Source organism: Triturus cristatus, chromosome 6, assembly GCF_964204655.1.
Source record: "Triturus cristatus chromosome 6, aTriCri1.1, whole genome shotgun sequence".
Classification (NCBI taxonomy): domain Eukaryota; kingdom Metazoa; phylum Chordata; class Amphibia; order Caudata; family Salamandridae; genus Triturus; species Triturus cristatus.
The window spans coordinates 1,744,796,985-1,744,819,614 of NC_140589.1; the positions used below are offsets into that span (position 1 = coordinate 1,744,796,985).

General features: G+C 45.7%; 1 protein-coding gene across 1 annotated transcript in view; it reads right to left on the reverse strand.

Annotated features, from left to right (window-relative positions):
* The window catches only part of ALK (ALK receptor tyrosine kinase), a 2,691,376-nt gene that overhangs the window by 2,172,191 nt on the left and 496,555 nt on the right, over positions 1-22,630 (reverse strand). The window contains exon 2 of the mRNA XM_085613005.1: positions 14,979-15,089. Within this exon, the coding sequence (XP_085469131.1) occupies positions 14,979-15,089 (111 nt within the window). The remainder of the gene's footprint in view (positions 1-14,978; positions 15,090-22,630) is intronic.

A 22,630-nucleotide genomic window follows, 5' to 3' on the forward strand; every position in this document is an offset into this window, starting at 1 on the left:
GGTTCTTTGCCTTACCCACAAATATCTTTATGGAAATAAACCTCAGGCCTGGGCCAGAAAACTCTGCTGGTACAAGCCTCAGAGGGCACTGCGGTCAAGTGCTAAGTCCTTGCTCACCCCATTTAGAGTCTCTACAACCAGGCAGGGTGGTAGATCCTTTTCACACCTAGCTCCGTTTTTCTGGAACAAATTGCCCCACGATTTGCGTTCCATCCCCGTCCTTAAGTGTTTTCGTGGCAAACTCAAAACCTGGCTGTTTGATCAGTAGTCCCACTCTACCTCTGTCTCTTTGCTTTCAGCCGCTGCAAGCTCCTTGAGACTCTTCGGAGAGATATGTCTGCGCTATAGAAGTGTTGTTGACTTGACTTGACTTGACTTGGCCAGAGGCCCCGCCCCCTTTCACAATTACTCTGCAAATGAGCCTCCTGTCGCACTACTAGTTAGGTATGAAGTTGCCTTGCCTCCTGAGGATAATGGGGGGCCAGCTATCCCTCCTGTTACCTCCAGTAAGTCCCACACACTGGGATTGCTGGGAGGTCATCGGAGGCCCGTCCCCTTTCTCCACCACTCTGCAAACATGCATCCTGATGCACTACTGGTTCGGGAATGAAGTCCCCTTAGATGTTGAGGGCCCTTGGGGGCTAACAAGCCCTCTTGTTACCTCCAGTAAGTCCCAAACAGCAGGATTGATATGATGTGGTTGGAGGACACCCCCCTTTCTCCATCACTCTGCAAATGTGCCTCCTGGTGCACTATTGGCTGGAAAAGAGGTCCCCTTGGCTGCTGAGGGTTCTTGGGGGCTAACAAACCCTCCTGTTACCTCCCGTAAGTCCCACACAGTGGGTTTGCTGAGAGATCTTCGAAGGCCACGCTCCCTTTCTCTAGCACTCTACAAACTCACCTCCTGGAACATTACTGGTTGGGGAATTAAGTCCCTTTAGATGCTAGCGGTCCTTGGGGATCAAGAACACCTCCTGTTGCTTCCAGTAACTTCCACACAGCGGGATTGCTGTTAGCTGGTTGGAGGCCCTGTCCCCTTGCTCCACCACTCTGCAAACACGCCTTCTGGCACACTACTTGTTGGGGGATAAAGTCCCCTTGAATGCTGAGGGTCGTTGGGGGCCAAGAACCCCTCCCACACAGCACGATTGTTGAGAGATGGTCCCAGGCCCGCCCCTTTCTCCACCACTCAGCAAAAGCACCTCCTGGTGCACTTCTGGTTGGGGGATGAAGTCCTCTTGGATGCTGAGGGTGCTTGGGGGCCCAGAAGCCCTCCTGGTACCTCCAGTAAGTATGACACAGTGGGATTCCGGAAAGGTGGTTGAAGGACACGCTCCCTTTCTCCACCACTCTGCAAACACGACTACTAGTTAAAAAACCATAGAAATTCACTGGAAAAACAAACGTTACAGGGATGTTACAGTTAAAGAATAGAATTTAGAAAACCTTAGAAATTCACATAAAAAACAAAAGGTTACAGGGACATTATAGTTAGGAAATAGACTTAACAAAAGCCTTATAAATTCACTGAAAACCAAAGTTTACAGGGACTTTATAGTTAGGCTCAGATTTCACTCGTACAAAACCATAGAATTTCAGCAGTTATAGTTACCTGAGCTAACTATAACGCACGTCCCAGCAATCCACTGCTTATAACCTCACATATTGCATCACTCGTGACATTGTCAGTGACTTCACTGATGACTTCTCAAATGACACCACTGATGGCATCATCCATAGAACCACTCACAACCCCATGCAACATCTCATACACCCACTCACACACCCACACAACCAGTCACATACCCATTGACAGACCTATACAAGTACTCACAGAACCACTCATTCATCCATAGAGCCATTCACACACCCACTGACTCACTCATACACTCACTCACAAAACCATTGACTCACCCATACAGTATTCATACAACCAATGACTCACCCATATAGCCACTCACACAGCTACACACTCACCCATACTGCCACTCACACACCTACTTATTCACCTATGCAGTCTCTCATATACTCCCTCACGTAGCCACACAACCACTAACATTTCCATTCCCACATCCATACAAGCACTCACACATCCACTCATTAACCCATGCTGCCATTCACACAGACACCCACTCTCCAATACAGCCACTCACGTACCAATTCACTTACCCAAACAATCATTCAAACACCGACTCCCTCACCCATACAGCCACTTACACACCTAGTCACTCACTCGTACAGCCATTCACACACACTCATTCACCCATACAGTGACTCATGTAGCCACTCACTCACCCATACAGCCACTGACACACCCCCTCACTCACCAATACAGCCACCCACACAACCACTCCCTTACCCACACAGCTACTCACACACCCACTTATACACCCATACAACTATTCACACATCCTCACACACACATACAGCCACTCACACGACCACTCACACATGATACAAAAAGTCACACAGCCACTCACATATTATATGTTAGAAATAGTATCACTCATTAGTAATACAGAAGTATACTCTTTTAACTTTTGTAGTACCTTGGTTAACACTCAAACTTTTAAGAAACACTCACACTCACTGGATGATGTCATCAGTGATGTCATTTGAGATGTCATCAGTGATGTCACTGACCATGTCATGAGTGATGTAATAGGTGAGGTCTTAAACAGTGAATTGCGGGGGCGTAAGTTATAGTTAGCTCAGGTAACTGTAACTGCTACATGTCTATGGTTTTGTATAGGTAAAATCTGAACCTAACTACTATAACGTCCCTGTAACCCTTGTTTTTTTAGTAAATATGTGTGTGTTTTTTAATTCAATTTTCTTACTATAACGTGCCTGTAACCTTTGTTGTTTTCAGTGAATTTCAATGGTTTTTAAATTGTTATTTCCTAACTGTAACCTGTAACCTTTAACAGTGGGTGTGCGAGTGGCTGTATGGGTTTCTGAGTGAGTGTCTGAGTGGGTTTGTGGGTGGGTGGGTGAGTAGATGTAGGGGTCTATGAGTGGGTGTGTGAGTGTCTAAGTGGATCTATGAGTGAGTGTGTGAAAGTCTGAGTAGGTCTGTGAGTGACTGTGTATATCTCTGAGTGGGCCACACCTTTATTTGCCTCTTTCTGCTTGTTTCCCACCTTTATTTTGCCTCTTGCTCTGGTTTCTGACTTTTTTGTGTGTCTTGCTACTCATTTCTGACCTTTATTTGGCCCCTTTCTGCATTCTCGCCTTTATTTTGCCTCTTTCTGCCCTTTGCATACCATTATTTTGCCTCTTTCTTCTTGTTTCTTTTATTCTGCCTCTTTCTGCTAATTTCTGACTTTTGTTCTGCCTCTTTCTGCTCCCTTCAGACCTTTATTCTCCCTCTTTCTGCTTGTTTCTCACCTTTATTTTGCCTTTTTCTGCTTATGGCTGACATTTATTTTGCCTTTCTCTTGTTTCTCACCTTTATTTTGCCTCTTTCTGCTCATTTCTGACTTTATTCTGCCTCTTTCTGCTTGTTTCTGACCTTTATTCCGTCTCTTTCTGCTTGTTTCGCACTTTTATTTTGCCTCTTTCTGCTCTTTTATGACCTTTATTCAGACTCTTTCTGCCTTCTGACCATTATTCTGCCTCTTTACGCTCATTTCTCACCTGTATTTTGCCTCTTTCTGCTTGTTCCCCACCTATTTTTTGCCTCTTTTTTCTCGTTTATCACCTTTATTTTGCCAGTTTGTCTTCACGTATGACCTTTATTCTGCCTTCCTGCTAGTTTCTGCGTCTTATTCTGCCTCTTGCTTCTCATTTCTGACCTCTATTTTGCCTCTTTCTACTCGTTTCTCACCTTTATTTTGCTTCTTTCTGCTCGTTGCTGACCTTTATTCTGTCTCTTTCTGCTCGTTTCTGACCTTTATTTTGCCTCCTTCTCCTCTTCAACTCAGTCCCAGCCGGCTCTCGACTGCTGCGGGGGCCGACATTGCTTTTGTAAACAGGGAGCTGCTTGAAATATCAGCTACCTGCTTGCGGGAGCAATGTTTTCATCTGTTTCCCTGCATGGATATCTGCATGCAGGGCACCAGATGAAAACTCCACTTTCTGCAAGAAGGAGCTGTTTGACAGCTCCCACTTGCAGAAAGGCGAGCTATGTTTGTTTTTGCCAAATGGGAGCAGTCAGCTCTCACCAAACAAAAGCAAACAGCTACCTCCCGAGGGTGGGCACCTCGGGAGGTGGCAGGAGCTGGTCCTAGGGGGTAGGGGTCTCCAGGGCCATCTATGGCTCCATAAGGGGGGCAGCTAAGGACCCCCTACATTAATTTATTTAAACACCAGGGAGGTGGTAGTCCCCAGGGCTGCTGGGGGCATCGCAAGCCCCCCCCCCTCAAAATTAATGAATTACCCCGAGGAGGTGACGGTCCCAGGGGCTGTGCAGGCCCCCCATGTTAATTTTAAATGTTTAGCCATGGGTTGCCTTGGATGTGGGGCTCTGTTTGTTAGGCTTGTTGCCTCTTTCTATTTGTTTGGAAAGGATGTGTACATGTCTCTGTCCGAGGAAGAGGCTGTGGGTGGGTTTTGGGGTTGTTTATGGGGGATTTTCCTTTTTTATGTTGCCTGTGTTGTGTTTTTGGCAGATGTCGTTTCTGTTTGGCATGGTACCAGGAGGAGAAGTGGGGCACCAGAGGACTTGCTATTTAGTCCTCGACTGCATGTCTCTTACTAGGATGGCTGATCACCTCCAACTCATAACCTGGAACATACGGGGGCTGGCATCACCCTCTAAGGACTATAATGTACTAGAATTCCTGAGGCAGAGAGGGACGAGAATCGCTTTCTTGGAAGAGACCCATTTAATGGCTGCCAAGGGCAGAGCATTTCATAGGCGGTGGACAGGCCAAATATACTATACAACTTTTTCAGCATTTGAAAGGGGGGGCCTTATTTGGATTAGGCCTGGGGTCCCATTCCAACTACATAGGTCAGTCGTGGACCCAGAGGGTAGGTTCATGCCGGTGCTGGGAAAACTAGATGGTAAGGACGTGGCACTGCTCAACGTATATGCCGTCAACAGTGACCAGGCCCCCTTTCTGGACAATCTGACTGCCCTCCTCCCATCTATGCTTCCCTATACCCAAATAGTGGATGGCGGTTTTAACTCTGTCACTGAAACTAGCATGGATAGGTCCTATTCTTCCTTTGTGCATGGTGCCTGTGACTAAACTAGCGTGTCCTTTCTGAAGATGCGTACAACATTGGGGAGTGAGGAAAACAGCAGTTTTGGTTATTCCTTTCGTTTTTGCTTGCACAACCTGGAGGTGCGACTGGACAAGGTTCTTGACTGCCCTGAGGCATGAGTGAGGGTGATAGATGCTGAATACCTGGTGTGGACGTACTCTGATCATTGTTCCCTGCTGTGTACTTGCCCATGGTCTGCACATAGGACCAGCATCCCTTGAGGCCATATCTGTCACTATTAGAGTACCAAGTCTTTAGGTCCTCACTACTTGAGAAAATCACTGCGCTTTGGGCTGATAACCGCAACATCGGTAGAGATTGAATGGGAGGCATTTAAGGTGGTCACACGTAGCTATTGTATAGCAAATAAGGCGGGTGCGTGCTCAATTGACAACAGGAGGAGGTCTTAGAAGGGTTCCATGTGGGGATGATCAACACACCAGGCAGACAGGAGTGCTGCCATCCGGGCACAAAAAATTGTTCACCTTAGTGGAGCGTTTGCGCCAATACGATTGCAGGGTGTACACGGCAACTGACAGGGATAAAGCGAGGAGCATGTTACCCTGGCTACTCAGAGAGGAGACTGGAGGCCATACTATCTTCCAGATTCAGGAGTCTATCACCAGCTTGTGTTTGTGCAGGAGGATATTAATGCAGTTTTACTGCGATTCTATTGTTAGCTATACACCATAGGCATAGAGGCAGGCATAAAGGTTGATGATTTGGAGATGTTTCATTACATTGCAAATCCATCCTCACCCATGCTTGACCCGATGGTGGCTGAACAACAGGGGGTATAGGTTACAGTGCAGGAGGTCAAGGGAGCCATCATAGAGATGGCTAGGGGCAAAGTTCCTTTAACTGACGGCCTACCCATAGAATGCAACAAGGCGAGGCATATTGGCATGCTCCTGTCATCCCTATGCAAAGTGGTAATAGTCTTGCTGCCAAGGAAGGGTAAAGACCCACTAATGGTGGACTCCTAGTGACAATTATCCATGCTCTATGCAGATTAAAACATTCTGAGCAAAATTGTGACCAATAAAATGCTACCCCACATGACTTAGCTAGTACACAGTGATCAGACAGGCTTCATTCCCACCCTCAGCATGCTGCTGAATATCCGACACCTTATACAAGTCCTGGATGTTCAGGAGTCACTGCCGTCTGATGCCCTGGCCATCTCAGTGGATATACGTAAGGCGTTTGACTCCCAGCGGTGGTAATTCTTGTACACCATGCTTTTGGGGATGGGTTTGGGGTGCCCTCCATCAGGTCGACCAGGCTCCTCTGCTCCCAGCCACGGGCAGGGGTACGGACAGGCCCAGTGATTTCTGAGGCATGTGTTGTGGAGTGCAGTACCTGACAGGGCTGCCCACTGTCCCCGCTGTTGTTTGTGATAGAGCTGGAGCCACTCCCATTAATTGTGCAACTCGGAAGGCAGTACCAGGCCTGTAGGTGTTGGGGTATCAAGTATACATCTCTTTGCATGCAGGCGACCTGCTTTTACATGCATGGAACCTCTACTGATTTGGAGGGCACGGGTGGCACTGTCGGACTATGGGTGATTTTCTGGACTGGAGGTGAACTGGTGCAAGACGTGATTTTCCCGTCTGACCTAACTCAGAGGAGACCCAGAGAACCTCTACCATCAAGGAGTTGCGCTGGGAGGGTGCCTCTATTCAGGATTTGAAGGTGGATGTATACAGAACTCCGGACTTGCTTCAGGAGGGCGACTTCACCAGAGCCTTGTCAGCTGCACGGAGCCCAGTATCCTTTTGGAGCGCCCTGCCAATCTCGGTTTACCGGCGGATCTCCATATCTAAGATGAACTTGTTGCCGCAACTATTATACCTCTTTGTGGCACTGCTGATTGAACTCTTACTTCTGGGAATTGGATAGCCTACTTACCACATTATACTGGGGAACCTCCAGGCATAGGGTCGCTCTTCTGAGTTGCGTCTACCAGTGGATGAGGAAGATTGGCTGCGCCAGATTTTGAGTTATACTACCAATTGAGGTTGGCACACTGGGACACGACAAACACTCGTCAGCACAGGATGCCTACAAGAACGCTCCTTGTGCGTTCCCCTCCTGCCTTGACTACTGGAGGGAAGAACATCCTTGTCCGTGCGGCACGGAATGCTTGGGTCAGGGCATTACATAGAATCCACACCAGAACCCCGTACTCATACGAGCTCCCCATACAGATGGTCCAGTACTGGCCACTCCCTGGAGGTGGGGCTGGCCTAGAGGCATGGCTCAAAGTGGGTATTAATATCATGGGTGATATTTTCACTGGAGGTGAACTGAACTCTTTCCAGGACCTCAGAGGGGAATTTCTTGTTTCATGGAGCCTTGATCGGTTGGATTTGCAACTGGAGGAAGATGGGTTCCTCGGAACCCACTGAACGTGAATGCCTGAGTTATCACTTTCTCATCTCTGTAATGACCAAGACAATTACTCTATTGTACCAGGCATCGTTAAGGGGAGCACAACCGGACCCCTTACCTCTATGGCACCAGTGGGTGGCCGACATGCACCCAGTGCTCTCAGACGCTGTCTGGAAGTCGATACTGACGTATATCCCCAGGATATCTCCAAATGTCAGATTCAAGCTTTTTCAATTCTACTTTTTGCACCAGGCATACCTCACACTCCGGAGACTGCAAGCTATATTCTTTGAGGTTCCAGTGGACTGCCCTAGCTGTCGAGTGCTGGACGTTGGGTTTTTCCATATGGTATGGTCCTGCCCGATTCAAGCCCCATATTGGGCTTCCATCATACAGGTGATACAGCGGGCCATGAATGGGCTATCCCATTGTCCTGCACAACTCTGCCTGCTGGGCTTGCATGGGTGTAGTGTAGCTCAGAATGCGATGGAATGATTTACAGACTGAGCCTTATTACTTGTCAGGAGGCAGCTAACAATGAGTTGGTAATTCCCCTTTGGCCCTGACCTGGGCGGCTGGAGCAGGTAATTGACCAAGTGGGCAGACTGCAAGAGAGAAGCCCTGCTCAGGGAAGAAGCTCGGGAATGCAGAGAGTACCTTTGTTATCCTCCTGGGATGCGATTCTGGTGGCTTGTCTGCATTTGGATACACAGGGGAGAATTAGGGACATAGAGGCGTTATCTCCTTCATCTCCTCAATCGCCTGCTGTGTCTGTACGTTCTGATAACATCCCTACTGAAGCAAGCATCCCTGCTGCTGCTGTGGAATAATGGCGAGTGGCTTAAAACTGGTCTGCCCGTGTGATGTCTGAATGGCGCAACTGAATGACGCGACTGACCGGGGCGACTGAAAGATGTGACCTTGGCAGTCACATGAGAGCAGCTTGGGATGGCGCAGTGGGGTCTCTGGTGTATCTTTAACTGTATCATTGACCTACCTGCTCTCTGGTACCCATCATGATGTGACTCCTACTCTGTTCACTATGAGTCTATTGACAACCACCTGCCTGGTTTGTTGGGATTATCTTAGTTCCCATATTTATTCATTCTATTTTTGCGATTTCTTTTTCTGTTATTAAGTATAAAACATGCAATAAACAGATATAAAAATCACTGATGACAACTCAAATGACATCAATGATAACATAATCCATGCTTCTCTTGGACACATTACTCTATAAACTCTAAATGGCATTAGAGGCCTGAAAGTAAGTACAAAATAGCTCAAAATATTATGATGCATCATTAATTTCATCACAGATGCAACTATGTGTTACGTACATCTTTGACACTATACAATACACTTCATGGGAAGCCGAGTTCACATTAACAATCAACCACAGATATATGGGAAACCTTCATTGCACACAGTGCTCAATCTGTATACAACTGTTCAGAGAAAAAATACGTTCCTCAAGATACTCAACGTCTGTTCCAAAATGAATGCCCTACTACAGACAGCTTTTATCTGTATCAAACCCCTCACAGTCACCAAACCTACATTGAGAAATGAATGTGATATGAGTAAAACAGAGGGTACTGTAAACAGTGTTTACCTTATGGAGAGTTTACTCTGTACCACACAGTTTGCAGACAGTGAAACTCTCATGAGAAATACACCACAGAGTATTAAAAAGTATCTACTAAGAACAGTGTACACTCTATGCAAAACTTGTAAAAAAAAAAAAAACAACACTATTAGCCTAATATAATGAAGGTCTGAAGGTGCTAAAGAGTATAATACCTGCAGCCTTCATACTGTGGTGAAGACTTTACGGATAGCCAATCTTCTGAAGCAAAACAAGCACATGTACATAGGTTAATATGTTATGTAGAAAGTGTCATGCTGTGACTATTCTGTCTAATAACTCAAGGCTGCTTACAATACTTAGGGGCCAATTAGGATGGCACCCTAGCGGTCCTGGTGCCGGCTGCCAGTGGTGCGGTGGTCCCGCACCAGCAATTAGGATGCCACCGTGGCATCCTCTATTCCCAGCATTGTGGCGGGCAGTGCACACAGCACCCCGCGCCACAATGCTGGGAATGCACATTGTGAATTGTCATGCACAAGGTGACAGGCACCGCGCGGTGCCTGCCACCTTGTCCATGACAATGCCTCATGTGCACCCCCCACGCCCCCAATACCCTGGGGGCCCGCAACAGGCCCCCGACAGCAAAGTCTGCCTGGCTTTCCATGGTGGGGTCTCCGCCATGGAAAGCCCTGCACCGCTGCCTATGCTAATATGGATGGCGGTGTCTAGCAGACACTGCCACCATATCCAGCCCCTTTTCCGCCCGGTCGACTGGTCGACTGGTCGACCGGTGGAAAACCGGCAGACGGTCTTCCGTCCACCGGGGTCCCCCGCCATACTAATATGGCGGGGGGAAATAGGTGGCAGGCGGAGGGAAAGGTAGAGCGGATCGCCAACGCCATGCAGGGGGTGGCGATCCACCCTACATCGTAATCAACCCCTTAGTATCTACTACGTAGACTCTTTGCCTTGTTGGAAACCTTTTCTGCAGAACCAAAAAACTTGTGTGGAACATGCTGAACACAAGTTGTCAACTGTCACCACACATAGACCTACTCTTCAATACAAAGATCTATAATGTGTTGAATACATCTACAAACCTATGAGGCATTAGGAGCACATGTATTTTCAAATACTTGCACCCATTAGCCAGACACAGGCTGAACAAAATCAGGTAGAGAAGTAATATGGTAGTTACCCGCCACTATGTAAACTATAAAATAAACTAGAACACTTTTTGGGTGATGTCATCATTGATGTCAACAGTGATGTAATCAATGTCATTTGAGATGTTATCAGGGATGTAATAAATTATGTCATGGAACATGTCATGAGTGATGCATTATGTGAGGTCATAAGCAGTGCATGGCGGGGCTGCAAATTATAATAAGCTCTGCTGACTATAACTGGCAAATGTCTGTGTTTTGTTTAGTTCAAATAGTTATTGTTGTCCCTGACATATTCACCTAACTATAACATCACTTTAACCTTTGTTTTATCCATCCAGTGAATATATACATATATATATATTTTTTTTTTGTAAAATATATATTTTATATATAACAGTAGAACAGTATTGGGCCTCCAGTCTTTGCTATATATATATATATATATATATATATATATATATATATATATAATCTAGTTATAGTTAGGACCGTGTTTCCATAGGAAATCTGAAAATTCTATTTTGAATATCTTTGGCGCCGGTTGACAAATCCTCGCGAAATTTTCAAAACTAATGGGGCGCTCCGCTCAGCTCCTACCCTGAAAGTCTCGGGGCGATTCATCAAGTGGGGGCCGAGAAAAAAGGGGGGTCCCAAAACGCGTTTTCCCCATGCATTTTCCCATAGGACCTTTAGTCGAAGGTACAGCCCGAACGGCTGAACAGAATTACTTGAAATTTGGCAGAGAGGTAGTCCTCAGGTCAGGGAAGTGCCTTTTGCAGGTCTGGTGTCAATCTGTTCAGTAGTTCCTGAGAAAATAGCATTTAAAAGCATATAAATATCTATAAGCGCGTACCGTGCGCGCACCGTGCGAGCACCCTAACGTGCGCGAGCGTAATTCTGATTGGTGGTTACATGTTAGTCAACGTTCGAATCGGTCGAAATCAGGAAGTGTCGCCCGCCATTTTGTTTGTTTTCAGTGCGAGAGTGAAAAAGGAAGGTGGCGAACGTGAAAAGGGGGCAGGGTAGAGTTCCTGACCCCCTAGCCCTTGTCAGGGGGTCCCTGAAGGACCCCGAAGGCAGAAAAAAAAAATGTAATTTTTTTTTAAAAAAATCGCGGGGGTGCGCGCACCGTTCGCGCACGGTGAAAAACCCCCAAAAATTTTAATACGTAGTTTATTGTAAAATAAATATATCAAAAAAATAATAATACATACATAACTTAGCATTTGAAAAACCGTACAAATTCACTTAAAAAACTATAGGTTTCACACATGTTATAGTTAGGTGGATATTTCACTCGTAAAAAACCAATGAAATTCCCCCGTTATAGTTAGTTCAGATAACTATAACTCGCGCGACCGCCACTCTATCACAAGGATGATGTCATCAGTGATGTCATGAGTGATGTCACTGACCATATCATGAGTGATGTAATATGTGACGTCATCAGCAGTGCATTGCGGGCGCGTGAGTTATAGTTATCTGAACTAACTATAACGGGGGAATTCCATTGGTTTTTTACGAGTGAAATATCCACCTAACTATAACATGTGTGAAACCTATGGTTTTTTAAGTGAATATATATAAGCCTACTTTTGCTCTTTGTTACGGGGGCTTGTGTTGGTTATATATACATACATATATATATAGCTCAAGTAGCAGAAGGAATTGCATGCTGGGAAGAGGTGTGGCGCCGCGGCCAGGGTGACTGACGCCAGACGCTGGGGCTCTCCGTTCGATCCCCGGCTCCGGCGGCAGGTCAGCCCAGCACCATGCGACTCTGGGCAATAGCTTGCTTAATCTTCCCGATGGCCCCCAGCGCCGGTATGCCTTCGGGTAGCTGTGCGCTTTACAAATACTGCATTTACAAAATACTGGATTTACATATAGCCTCTGTGAATTAACGGCAACTGAGAACCTGCCCAACTGAGGAGGCAAAAATTGGGAGAGCACTGAAGATCCTACTCCTCTTCTCATATGGCTTCAAAAAGACTCCAGTCTTTTTGAGCTCCTCCTATTCAGTCCCTTCCTCTTTTGGTGCCACCAGGGCTTTGATGGCTCACTGATAGATGTCATCACGCCACATCACCGACCTTCATCCACTAATATTCCGTTAGCCAGTAATGCATTTGAGCACTTTCAGTGCCAGGACCTGAGGTGTTGTAAGGGATCTACTGCATCATTCATGGACAACCCTAACATCTAGATCATCCAAATAACTGTCTCCTTTTCTTAATCACACTAATACTATAAAGCAATCTAAGTAAGACAACATGGTCTATGCAAAAAGGCAGGAGTAAAAGACAACCAAAAGTTTCTGTTTAAAGGCAAAACAAGTTTGGGTCCAAAGGAACACAGATGAAAACAATTTGAAAGAACATTTGCTTTATAATATTCTATCACAATTCTTTCCTTCAAACATCAGACGTAAAACATAAGAACATTCTACCATTTTATCTGCTTGACGATGCAAGATTAAAGCAGTACTGTTCTCCATCAAGTCTGGTTTAGCAAATGATCCTTGGCTGGTAACTGTTCTTGAAAGTCAATGGCTTTTCTTCGTCCACCTCTCCAACAAGTTATTAACACTGCCCTGATTTTTGGAGTGATCTCAAATGTGTTATTGTCAGGATGCAGCGTGAGACACGCTAACCTCTGCACACCAGTCTCTTGTGACTGATGCTGGGAATCTCCCAAACATGGTGTCAGCAGCCATGGTCCATCCTAATGGACTGAGGGGCCACGCCCTCACCTTTTGCCCAAAAAAGCAGATTGTCTGCCAGCCTGAGCAAAGGTCAGCCTGACGGACACTCTTTATTTTCAGGCCAGGCAGCCAAGAGCCAGACAAGCACGTTGGGGCATATCATCAAGGACCGGCGATAATTATCGCTAAAAGCACTTCACGGTAGGATAATTATCGCCGGGTAACGTGGAATTTTATCGATGAGATAGCGTGCTATTAGCAACGCTTATCTCAAAAGCGATAAAATTCCAAGCGCAAACTGCCAAATGTGAGATTATCGCTGGAAATCCAGCGATAATCTCACAAAGTTTGGCGATAGCTTGATGATAGGGCAAGGCATACTTAGCTATGATATCCACCTTCCATAGGATATCATGGCTAAGTTAGTCTTGAAGCAGGCGTAAGGAAAGTAGCGATAACAGAGGTTATCGCTACTTTGCTTGTCGCTCTGCAGGTTAGTGTGCCCATTGATAATTGGAGAAATGTTGCTTAGCGACATTTCTCCAGTTATGTCAGGGCAGGAACGCCCACTTTGCATCTCATGGGCGTTCAGAAAACGGGCGCTAATGCAAGGTTCCTTGCTGATTAGGCGATAAAATTATCGCCGCTTTTCGTCTGAAAACGGACGCTAAAGCGGTGATAATTTTTTATCGCCTCATTGATGGTATGCCCCCATATACGCAGGCTCATGGCTGCCTGACCTGAACTCTGCTGGGTTGAAGATGTCACAGCTCCTGCGGACGTGACCTCTTCAGTCTGGCAAAGCATCTGGGGGCCCCCCTCAGTGACGAGTGAGGGGCCACTGCCGTCCCTCATTGGCTGATCTAAGTCTACTCAATGAGGGAAGGCAGCAGTCCCAACCCTCCTTGGACCTATGAGGCACCTCTGGAGCAGATAAGCATGATTTGTTTTATAATGTTTAGTGAGTGCATGCGTGCATGAATATTTGGGAGTGAGTGTTGTGAATGGATGTGTGTGTGCGTGCGCGAGCACCCGTGTGAATGCATGGGTGTGAGTCAGTGTTTATTTGTGTCCTGTCTGCCACCCTCTCTGTTGAAAGTACAGGCCACTGGGTGTCGAGCATCATGGAGGCCTAGAGACCAAAAGTTCTTTGTTATGCAACTGTGATCCAATAGCTGCTGCAGCTGAGATTCCCTGTTTAGAAGTGTGTGATCTTCGACACCTGATACCTTGAGAAGTGTGGGTAAGTGAGCAGTGACACTTCACTGGAAAGGGCGGCGGATACATCCCGGGTAGAAATACTTTCTGGTGTTTTTTCCTAATGGCAGGGGCAGCACAGCCATCCAGAACCCCTCTTCTAGACCCCAGCAACACAGAAGGGGACTTTCATGATGGCAGGCGATGCCAGTTTATCTCTGGTTGATGATGTGTGGTGACGGATTGTTGGGGAAAGCTGATGACTACAATATACAGACAGATCACGCATGCGCCTGTCGGATTGATAGTACAGCAGGTCCACTCCGGACGGACAGCCCATACTAAACCATTAGCAAGACCCATCGAAAAGAAATGCGCAAGAAAAACGCTTCTTCCTGCCAAGGTGCTGTCTATCGATGTCATTCCCTCAGCAGCTGAGGTCTATAGGAAGAGAGCTCTAGGGCAGGAGCTAAGGGGCCAGAAAGACAGTGGAAGAGAAATAAACTATTGCGCACATCTAGAAAGTATTCTGAAACAAAAGGTAGAAAAGAAAAACAAGCTATTCCTGAAATACTCAGCTTGGACACCTGAACAATAACTCCTGAGACACGCGTTTTCTGCAATTGCAAAATGGTTATTTTTATTTATTTATAAAAATGTGTGGCTGTTGCTTAGTTTTCATGTCTTTGAAAGTTCTGAAAACACTCACCATTCCTTCCTTTATGCGCATGCGGGAAGGAGGCCTCTTTCATTGTCCATGTGAAATTCCACGTGGGGACGCTGGGAGGAATTATGGTGGATAAATCTGCAGGGTGTGGCCCTGTAAATAAAAGGAAAACTTTGGTAAATACATTGTAAATTGTAATTGGAGACGGCTAATTGAAGAAGGCCACTTGAGGTAGTATGTGTATACATGGACCACAATATAAAGACCAGCAACAAAGTGCCAAGATTATTAACAAGGAGGAATGGGGTTTACATTTCTCCCCCCAAAAAAAGCACAAAACAACAAGCATGTGAACATTTATTGCTGAAGCTTAAAATTCAGTTTGTCTGTTACAGAAGTTGGGTGTGTGACGTTAATAGGTATTAACATAGGCCCCCCCCCCCTTCCTTTATTTGTCTTCACCAAGGCTGTAATGAGCAAAGAAACAGTTGTGGGCATTTTCGGAATTCTTTTTCATGTTCCTGTACCAAAAGGAGTCCTTCAGAGCCACCAAGAGCTTCTAAAATGGGTACATATGGCATTTGCACCCGTGTTAGCACTTGCGCCCCTTTGGAGCTCAGTGCATTTACCGTGTCTCGCAGAGTATCTCAAAGGCATCCACCTTAGCATGAAGTACCGGTACACCATTCACGCTCCATGTTTTCACAGATATTTAAGTTGGCAGGATAGAGCTGCTGGTGGATGGAACTGTTTCGCTACCAACTAGATGGGGCAGAATTTCAAAGGATTTCCTCTGCAAATTTGATATTTCTTACAAAGGATTGCAGGATTTGTGAAGTTCACTAAAACATTAAGCTTTCATGTAATGAGGAAGAACACATTGCAAAACAGTCCTACATTTTAGCCTGAAAATCCACTCATAAAAAATATATTTGAGGGGAAATTTTTAATCCTAAACTCATTTTTTCATTCACGGATGAAGTTTTGTTAAGATAACACATTTTTGCCACGTAAAGTTGCTATTCCTCTTACCTTCACAAAAAATTTGCTAGTGAAAATATCAGAGCCCTACATAATCTTCACCTGAAACTTCCCGAAAATCCCTTTTTTGTTTCAGTTACTAAACTAGCTTTTTCCCCCAATATTTTCAACTAAATCTTGATTTTCTTTTGGGATAAGTAGACCTCGTATGTAAACACTCAACCACCAATGCGGAGTTGGATGATACTAGTGGGATGCAAACTCCGCACATGTAATTACCGTTACCTTGCAGTAACGCCCTGCTAGTACTCAATTTCGAGTTAAATCCCTTGAGATGGGGAAAATCAGTTTGAACACAGAATTACTGTCCAGTATTTCCTAATTCTGAGGGATCTAGCCCCTGTCGAAAGCAGGTGTCAAATTTGCGAAGAGGCTTGTGTGCTTGGAAGAGTGTAGAGGGAAGCAAGTAGGGATTGTAGGGGAAGGAAGGAGAAGATAGCTTCAGTGGGGGAAAAAGGTCAGGTGGGGCTGGGGTCAAATGCTTGGCTGCTTTTACAGCGGAAGCCGCAAGCAAATTTACCAGCTGGAATTTGGGACCAGTAAACGCAAGGCCAGTGTTCCTCTATCTGGACAAACTGGAGAAGGAACACCAGGCCAGTCGTTATCTGGTGGAGCGATATTCAATACAGGAATTCTGCTTTGCTTAACTCGTAAACAAGACCTCAGATATTTGTTGATAAATCATGCAACTTGATGAAGGGTGGACATCCACAACCACCTGTTCAGCTGTAACACCCCAACACTTTTCCCTTTATCCATAAATGTTCCATGTCTTGTTTGCTTTTGGTAACAATGTGTGGGGCCCCTGAACACAATTGATCCCTCAAGCTTCAAATCTGGTGATCCTAAAGGACACTCTTTAGTGTGCCCATAACTCTTGAGACCCTCTGTTGAATTCCCTCCTCTGTGGTCTCGAGGGTTTAGCCCCGTTTGCTTTGTCTGGTGCAACAATTATAGAGTGGAGGGTGTAGTACCTGCACCATGGAGTGATTCCTACTGGCCTTGCTGTGAGAAGTAAGCCAAGTGGATTGGCCAACCAGGTTGGGAGGTTGAGCTCTCAATTTATTTTGTATGTTTGAAAAATGTTGACAATATATGATTTGATTTGCAATAATGACAGCAAGCACGGAAATGTGTGCAGCCCATCATTAATACTGCATGTATTAAAGGGTACCTTCAACTGATCCTACAGCTTTATATTTGTAAGGATAGTGAATGCAAGATAGAGAAGAGAGGGTGCTCAGACAGGACAACAAAGGCAGTCCCACTCTGCACTTTGTATTTTCCTTTTCTTTGTTTTCAAGGACCTAGAGTTACTCGCCATATGTATTGGAAATTCAAATGCATGCTTGGATAAAGGAAAGGGGTGTCCGTCCTAAAAAACTCAGGATAGAAATTTTATTCTAACTTCATTGGTTGGTACATATACATTTAAAGGTGAAATGTAGGAAATTGGGTTACTGGTTGGGGGGGAGGAACCTTACTCAAGCACCAACCACAAATCTTGTCAGGGTGAGACACAAACAAACACCAAATTAACCTGTGCCTAACCCGCTGGTAGCTTAGCATAAAAACAGTCATGCTGCACTCAAACAGAAATTATGTGAAAAACAGCACCAGAAAAATCCCAAACCATCTTAGAAAAGTGGAGTACATTTTAATAATTATTTGACACCAAAATGAGAAAAATCGAATTAGAACTGGAGCTATTCAACCTTAGAGGTTTGGATAGAAGCACAAAGCACCAGCTGTGCCTATCTAGTCACGCTAGTCCAGGACAAAGTCACAAGTTCAGGCTGATTATGATGTAGTGGGCCAGATACGGTAACCAAGTTAGGCTTGCTGAACAAAGTACCTCAATTCTGGTTGCGGAACATTGCGAGATCCTGCGTCAAGGATGTGTCGCACAGTGGTGATTTGGGACTGTGATGTGAGGTCCTGCATCGAGGATGTGTTGTGCAGTGGTGGTTCTGAGTAGCTGGCAGGCCCTGCATTGGAGAAGAGTCTCGTAGCGGTGGTTCAGATGCGAGGCTGTGATGTGTCGCAATGCGTCAGTTCTGCGTGGACCAGAGCTGGGTTGGCAAAGCACTTTCAGACTCACTTCCAAGGGTCCAGGACTTGATGGCACCACTTGGAGGTAACACACAAGCAGACAGAGTCCAGGTGCTGGGTTCAAGGTGGCTGGAGCCTTTTCTGTCCCTGAGACTCTGAACGGATGGCCAGCCAACTAGCCCTTGGAGTCACTCAGGTGGTATTGGGTTCAAGATGCAGGTCCAGGCTACTTAAGTGGGTGACACAATCAGTGCTGCAGGCCCACTAGTAGAATTTAATTTCCAGACCCTGGGTTCATGTAGTACCAATGTACTAGGGACTTACAAGTAAATTAAATGTGCCAATTGTAGGAAGGTCAATTTCACCATGTTTAAAGGACAGAGCACGAGCACTCTAGCACTGGTTAGCAGTGGTAAAGTGTGCAGAGTCCTAAAACCTGACATAAAACAGGTTCAGAAAACAGGATGGTGAAGGCAAAAAGTTTGTGGATGGCCCTGCAGAGAGGACCAAGTCCAACATGCACAGGCTCTGATTGCCAGTGGGCTGCTGTCCCTCAGCCTGCAATTGCAATTGTGAGCTGGAGCTTACATGCAGCTTCACAAATACCTCTTTAGACATGGAACCACAAGGAGCATGATCGTGTGGAGCTTCAGGAATATGGAGCAGAGTCCTATCCATTTCCTCTGAGTAGGGAGTAAGCCCAAAGACCCTGATGAAGCTCTACTGGCGTGCCCTGTTACTGTTGTTGACTTGGCCTGCATGAAAGCCACAGACAGTCAAGAGAGTTAAGTGGCACTATTACAGTCCCCTGAGGCCCTTGCTGACACTCACTAGGGGCTGGAGTTTCAACAGAATACTTCTACAAGTGGAGGTGGGCTGAATGTGGACTCTACCTGGGGATCACACTCTTTCTACCAATGTTATTTTTTTTTCTTCATTTGAAACTGCTTTGTTCCAGAGATGGAAAACCTGGTCAGTCTGCACACTGGCCTTCCAAAGAAGGGTCTGAGTGGTCCACTGTTTGCTATTTGTGCTTGTTGGATTAGACATCAATATCAGTGAGTGAGACTGTCGTCCAACTGCCTTCACCTTCAAGGCTGTTCCCCCTGAGGTAGGAGCTTTTTGCGTTTTTTAGGTGATCTGTCAAATAGGGAAATATTCACATTTTAAAAGATCAACAACGCCCAACTCTAAACCGAGATACAACTTCATCTCACTGGACTCTGTTACATCACTTTCCAAACTCCCAGAAAAATTGCATTTCACTTGCAGGATGCTACTGCATTTTGTTTTATACCCAAAGTGTATCTCTTTGTTTCTACTTGTTTTCCTGTGCTCACTATCATAGGGTCACAAACGGTAAAGTCTTGCAAACCTGATAGATGGTACCTCAGTTTTGGTTCGAGAATAGCCCTCCTCCATTTTTCAGTGCTGTTTTCATGATCCTGTAGCCATCACATCCGAAACATGTTTGAAAACATTTCCTCAATCATTCCATTGTTACAGATGCTGCATTGGTACCTCGCTGTCCTTTCTCATGTTCAATGGTCTTCTGGTGTTCACATTTAGCGATAGCAAATCGTATATGGTGATTGTGGCTAGGGCCATGCTTTTATGACTATATTGTGTTATATTACTGTTACGTTGTGTATTGCTCCTAGGTCCTTTATACAAGTTGCTCTCCCTTTTTACTATAAATATATTGACTTGTTTGAGATATTATTAAAGCTCATAATCCAGACCGGACATCGATTTTTTCTTGCAACTCTGATGGTTGTATTTCAGCACATCCTGTGGACTATGGCTTGACTGGTTGCCCACATCTACTTGTAGAGTCCAGGAGACCGAGAGACCATCTTTCTGATGGAACCGGAGCATGTAGGCCCAAATTTACTAGGGTTTTGTGTCACCTCTATAACCCAGCCTGACTCAAAATCAATTTTCGCATTTACTAAGCCACTTTGCATGGCTTTACGTGGTTTAGTAAAATCATAGTAAAACAAGGCAGCGCTTAGCACTGCCTTTCGTTACTTTGGAAAAGGGAGGTGTTCATGAGTGGAGCATAGGAGTTCCCATGCATCCACCCATGGTTTCAACACAATCCTCAATTATCTAAAATGACTAAACCTGGGATTGTACAAAAAATCTACGCCACCCTAAAGCAGGAGTGAGGAGGGGGAATATATGTATTTCTCCTTGTTACTTCCTTTTTCTATGCATACTGCATACTGCAGCACACACAGAAAGAGGAAATTGCTTCTAAGAATAGTTTGTGTGCATGACGGTATCCTTACCTGCACAAAAACAATGCTGCTCGTAACGCAGGCACCTTTGCACTATGGTGCAAGAGTGCCTGCTTTGGCTTTAGGCAGCGCACAGTGCACCAGCACTAGGACACAGCAGAAATACAGAATATCTTAGTAGATGTGCCCCCTATTGGGTAATTTGCAGAAGAACAGTAGCACTCTCATGTTTTTACCCCCAGTGACTGCAAGGATTGCAAAAAACCTTGCTTCCAGAAAGTGTTTGTCTCTACAAATTTAAAAGGCAGGTGCTACTGGCACCAAAATCAGTGGTATTTGGTATATTGATGGCAGAAGTAAGGGCATTGTGGATGGGCGGACGGTAGGTTCACATTGACGGTCCCCCCATGAACGGTCGATGCTGCAGTGTGAAGGGACTGGCTGGTGGCGGCTGTCGCTGGTTTTCAGTGCGAGCGGCACAGTATCAGTCCAAACAGGCCCATTTGCAGTTGCAAAGAGCCCAAAAGCTTGGTTTAAGATCACTGAGCCACACCAAGGACCCAGGACCTGAGGGCCACCACTTGGTGGTCAGGAACTCACTGCAGCTGGGCCCAGGAACTGGCCGGGGAGCCTTTTATGTCCCTGAGGCTCAGATCCAGAGGCCAGTAAACTACACTTAGAGTCACTCTGTAGTCCTGGGTTCAAAATGAAGTTGGAGGTCCAATTCTTCTTCCTCAAGTCCTCAAGTCCTCAAGCAGGAGAGGGCAGCAGGTCAGCACAGCAGGGCAGCAGTTCCTTTATAGTAGCAGTCCAGCAGAGTGGCAGCCCTTGTAGCCGCATAGCCTGCACTTCCTGGCAGGGTATCCACAGGTCCAGAAGTGTGCTGAAGAATTGGTGTCTAAGGTCCAACTTTTATACACTGGTGCCCTGGTTCTGGACGGTGGGAGGAGCTTCTAGACAGTGGCTTTGAAGTGCATGGAATTTTCTGCCTCCCCTGCCCTGGCTCCAAACTGGCTGAAGTGACAATGCAGGATCGTTAGGCCCTTTCTGAGAAGGCATCGCACATGCTAGTCCATTATAAGTGGGGCTGTGCTCAGTTCCGCCCCATCTGCCAGTAGATGGCCCATCCAGGCACATCAAATTCCTCTATAGTTAGACTGTCTGGGTGGAATTCACAAAGTCTATATGTCACTTATACCCAGTCATGTGACCCAAGACAGGCTACAGGCAAAAAAGTGGACGGCAAAGGCAAAAAGTCAGGGTATGACCCTGCAGAACAGGCCAAGTCCAAAAAGGCTACTCAGCGTTTTCATGGCACAAAGATACAATCAAGAAGACTGTGCTTGGTTCTCAATGGGAAGCAGCTAACACATTGATGTATATTACCAGTTCACTTGAAAACGGAAATTCGTAATTTGGGCTTACTCAACACTTGACCAATGTCAAACGAGACTTATTTGTTGGGGACCTTCCAGTAAAAAATCTGGGGCATCATTTACAATGATTTGGCGAAGGGCAGCATCACAGTGGTTTTTGCTGCAATGTCCTACGCCAAATGAAAAGGCAGGAATGCACCGTATTTATGAGATATGGTGCATTCCTGTCCTTTCAGCCGGCGCACAATATGCTGCTTAGTGCCAATGCATACACCCTTGCACCAAGGGACACCTTCCTGCACAAAAACAATCCATGGAGGCGTTTTCCTCTATATATGAATGCAGCACACCTAGAAAGAGGAAAAAAAAAACGAGGAGAAATTAACATATTTCTCCTTGTTACGCCTGCCCTGGGGAGGCGTCCAGCTTTGAGGCATTCCCAGGTTTACAGATCCTTGTAAATCTGGATATGCGTCAAAACACATGGGTCTGGAACACGCACCACAATACCCATGGACACCTCCCTGATGCAGTGTAAATCAATGCAGTGAATTTTGTTGTGTTGCCTTACACCATATCTACGAGGCCATGAAACCCCACGCAAAATGTCTTTGCATGACTTTGTAGATCTGGGTCTGCAGTCTGCGCAGCCGGAGCATCATAAAAAGTGACTCACTGGCGGCATAAGGTGCTTGTAAATACGTCCCGTGGTGCATGAGCCAGTTTCATGATCTGTTGCAGCACATCAAGAATGTCATAATCATCATAAGCGCTCATTTTCCAGTCCTGACAGAATAATAATTCCTGAATAATGGTTGGCTCTCTGAGGTCGCATTTCAGTGCTTTATAGAACGTGGAAGCAATATCTTTTTGGGATAACGATTCTGTAAATGGAATCTTGGATCACAAGAGGTTCAATAGTTTGCAATTAATAAAACACAATTTTAAGTAGCAGTCTTTTATGTCTTGTCATTAAAGATTA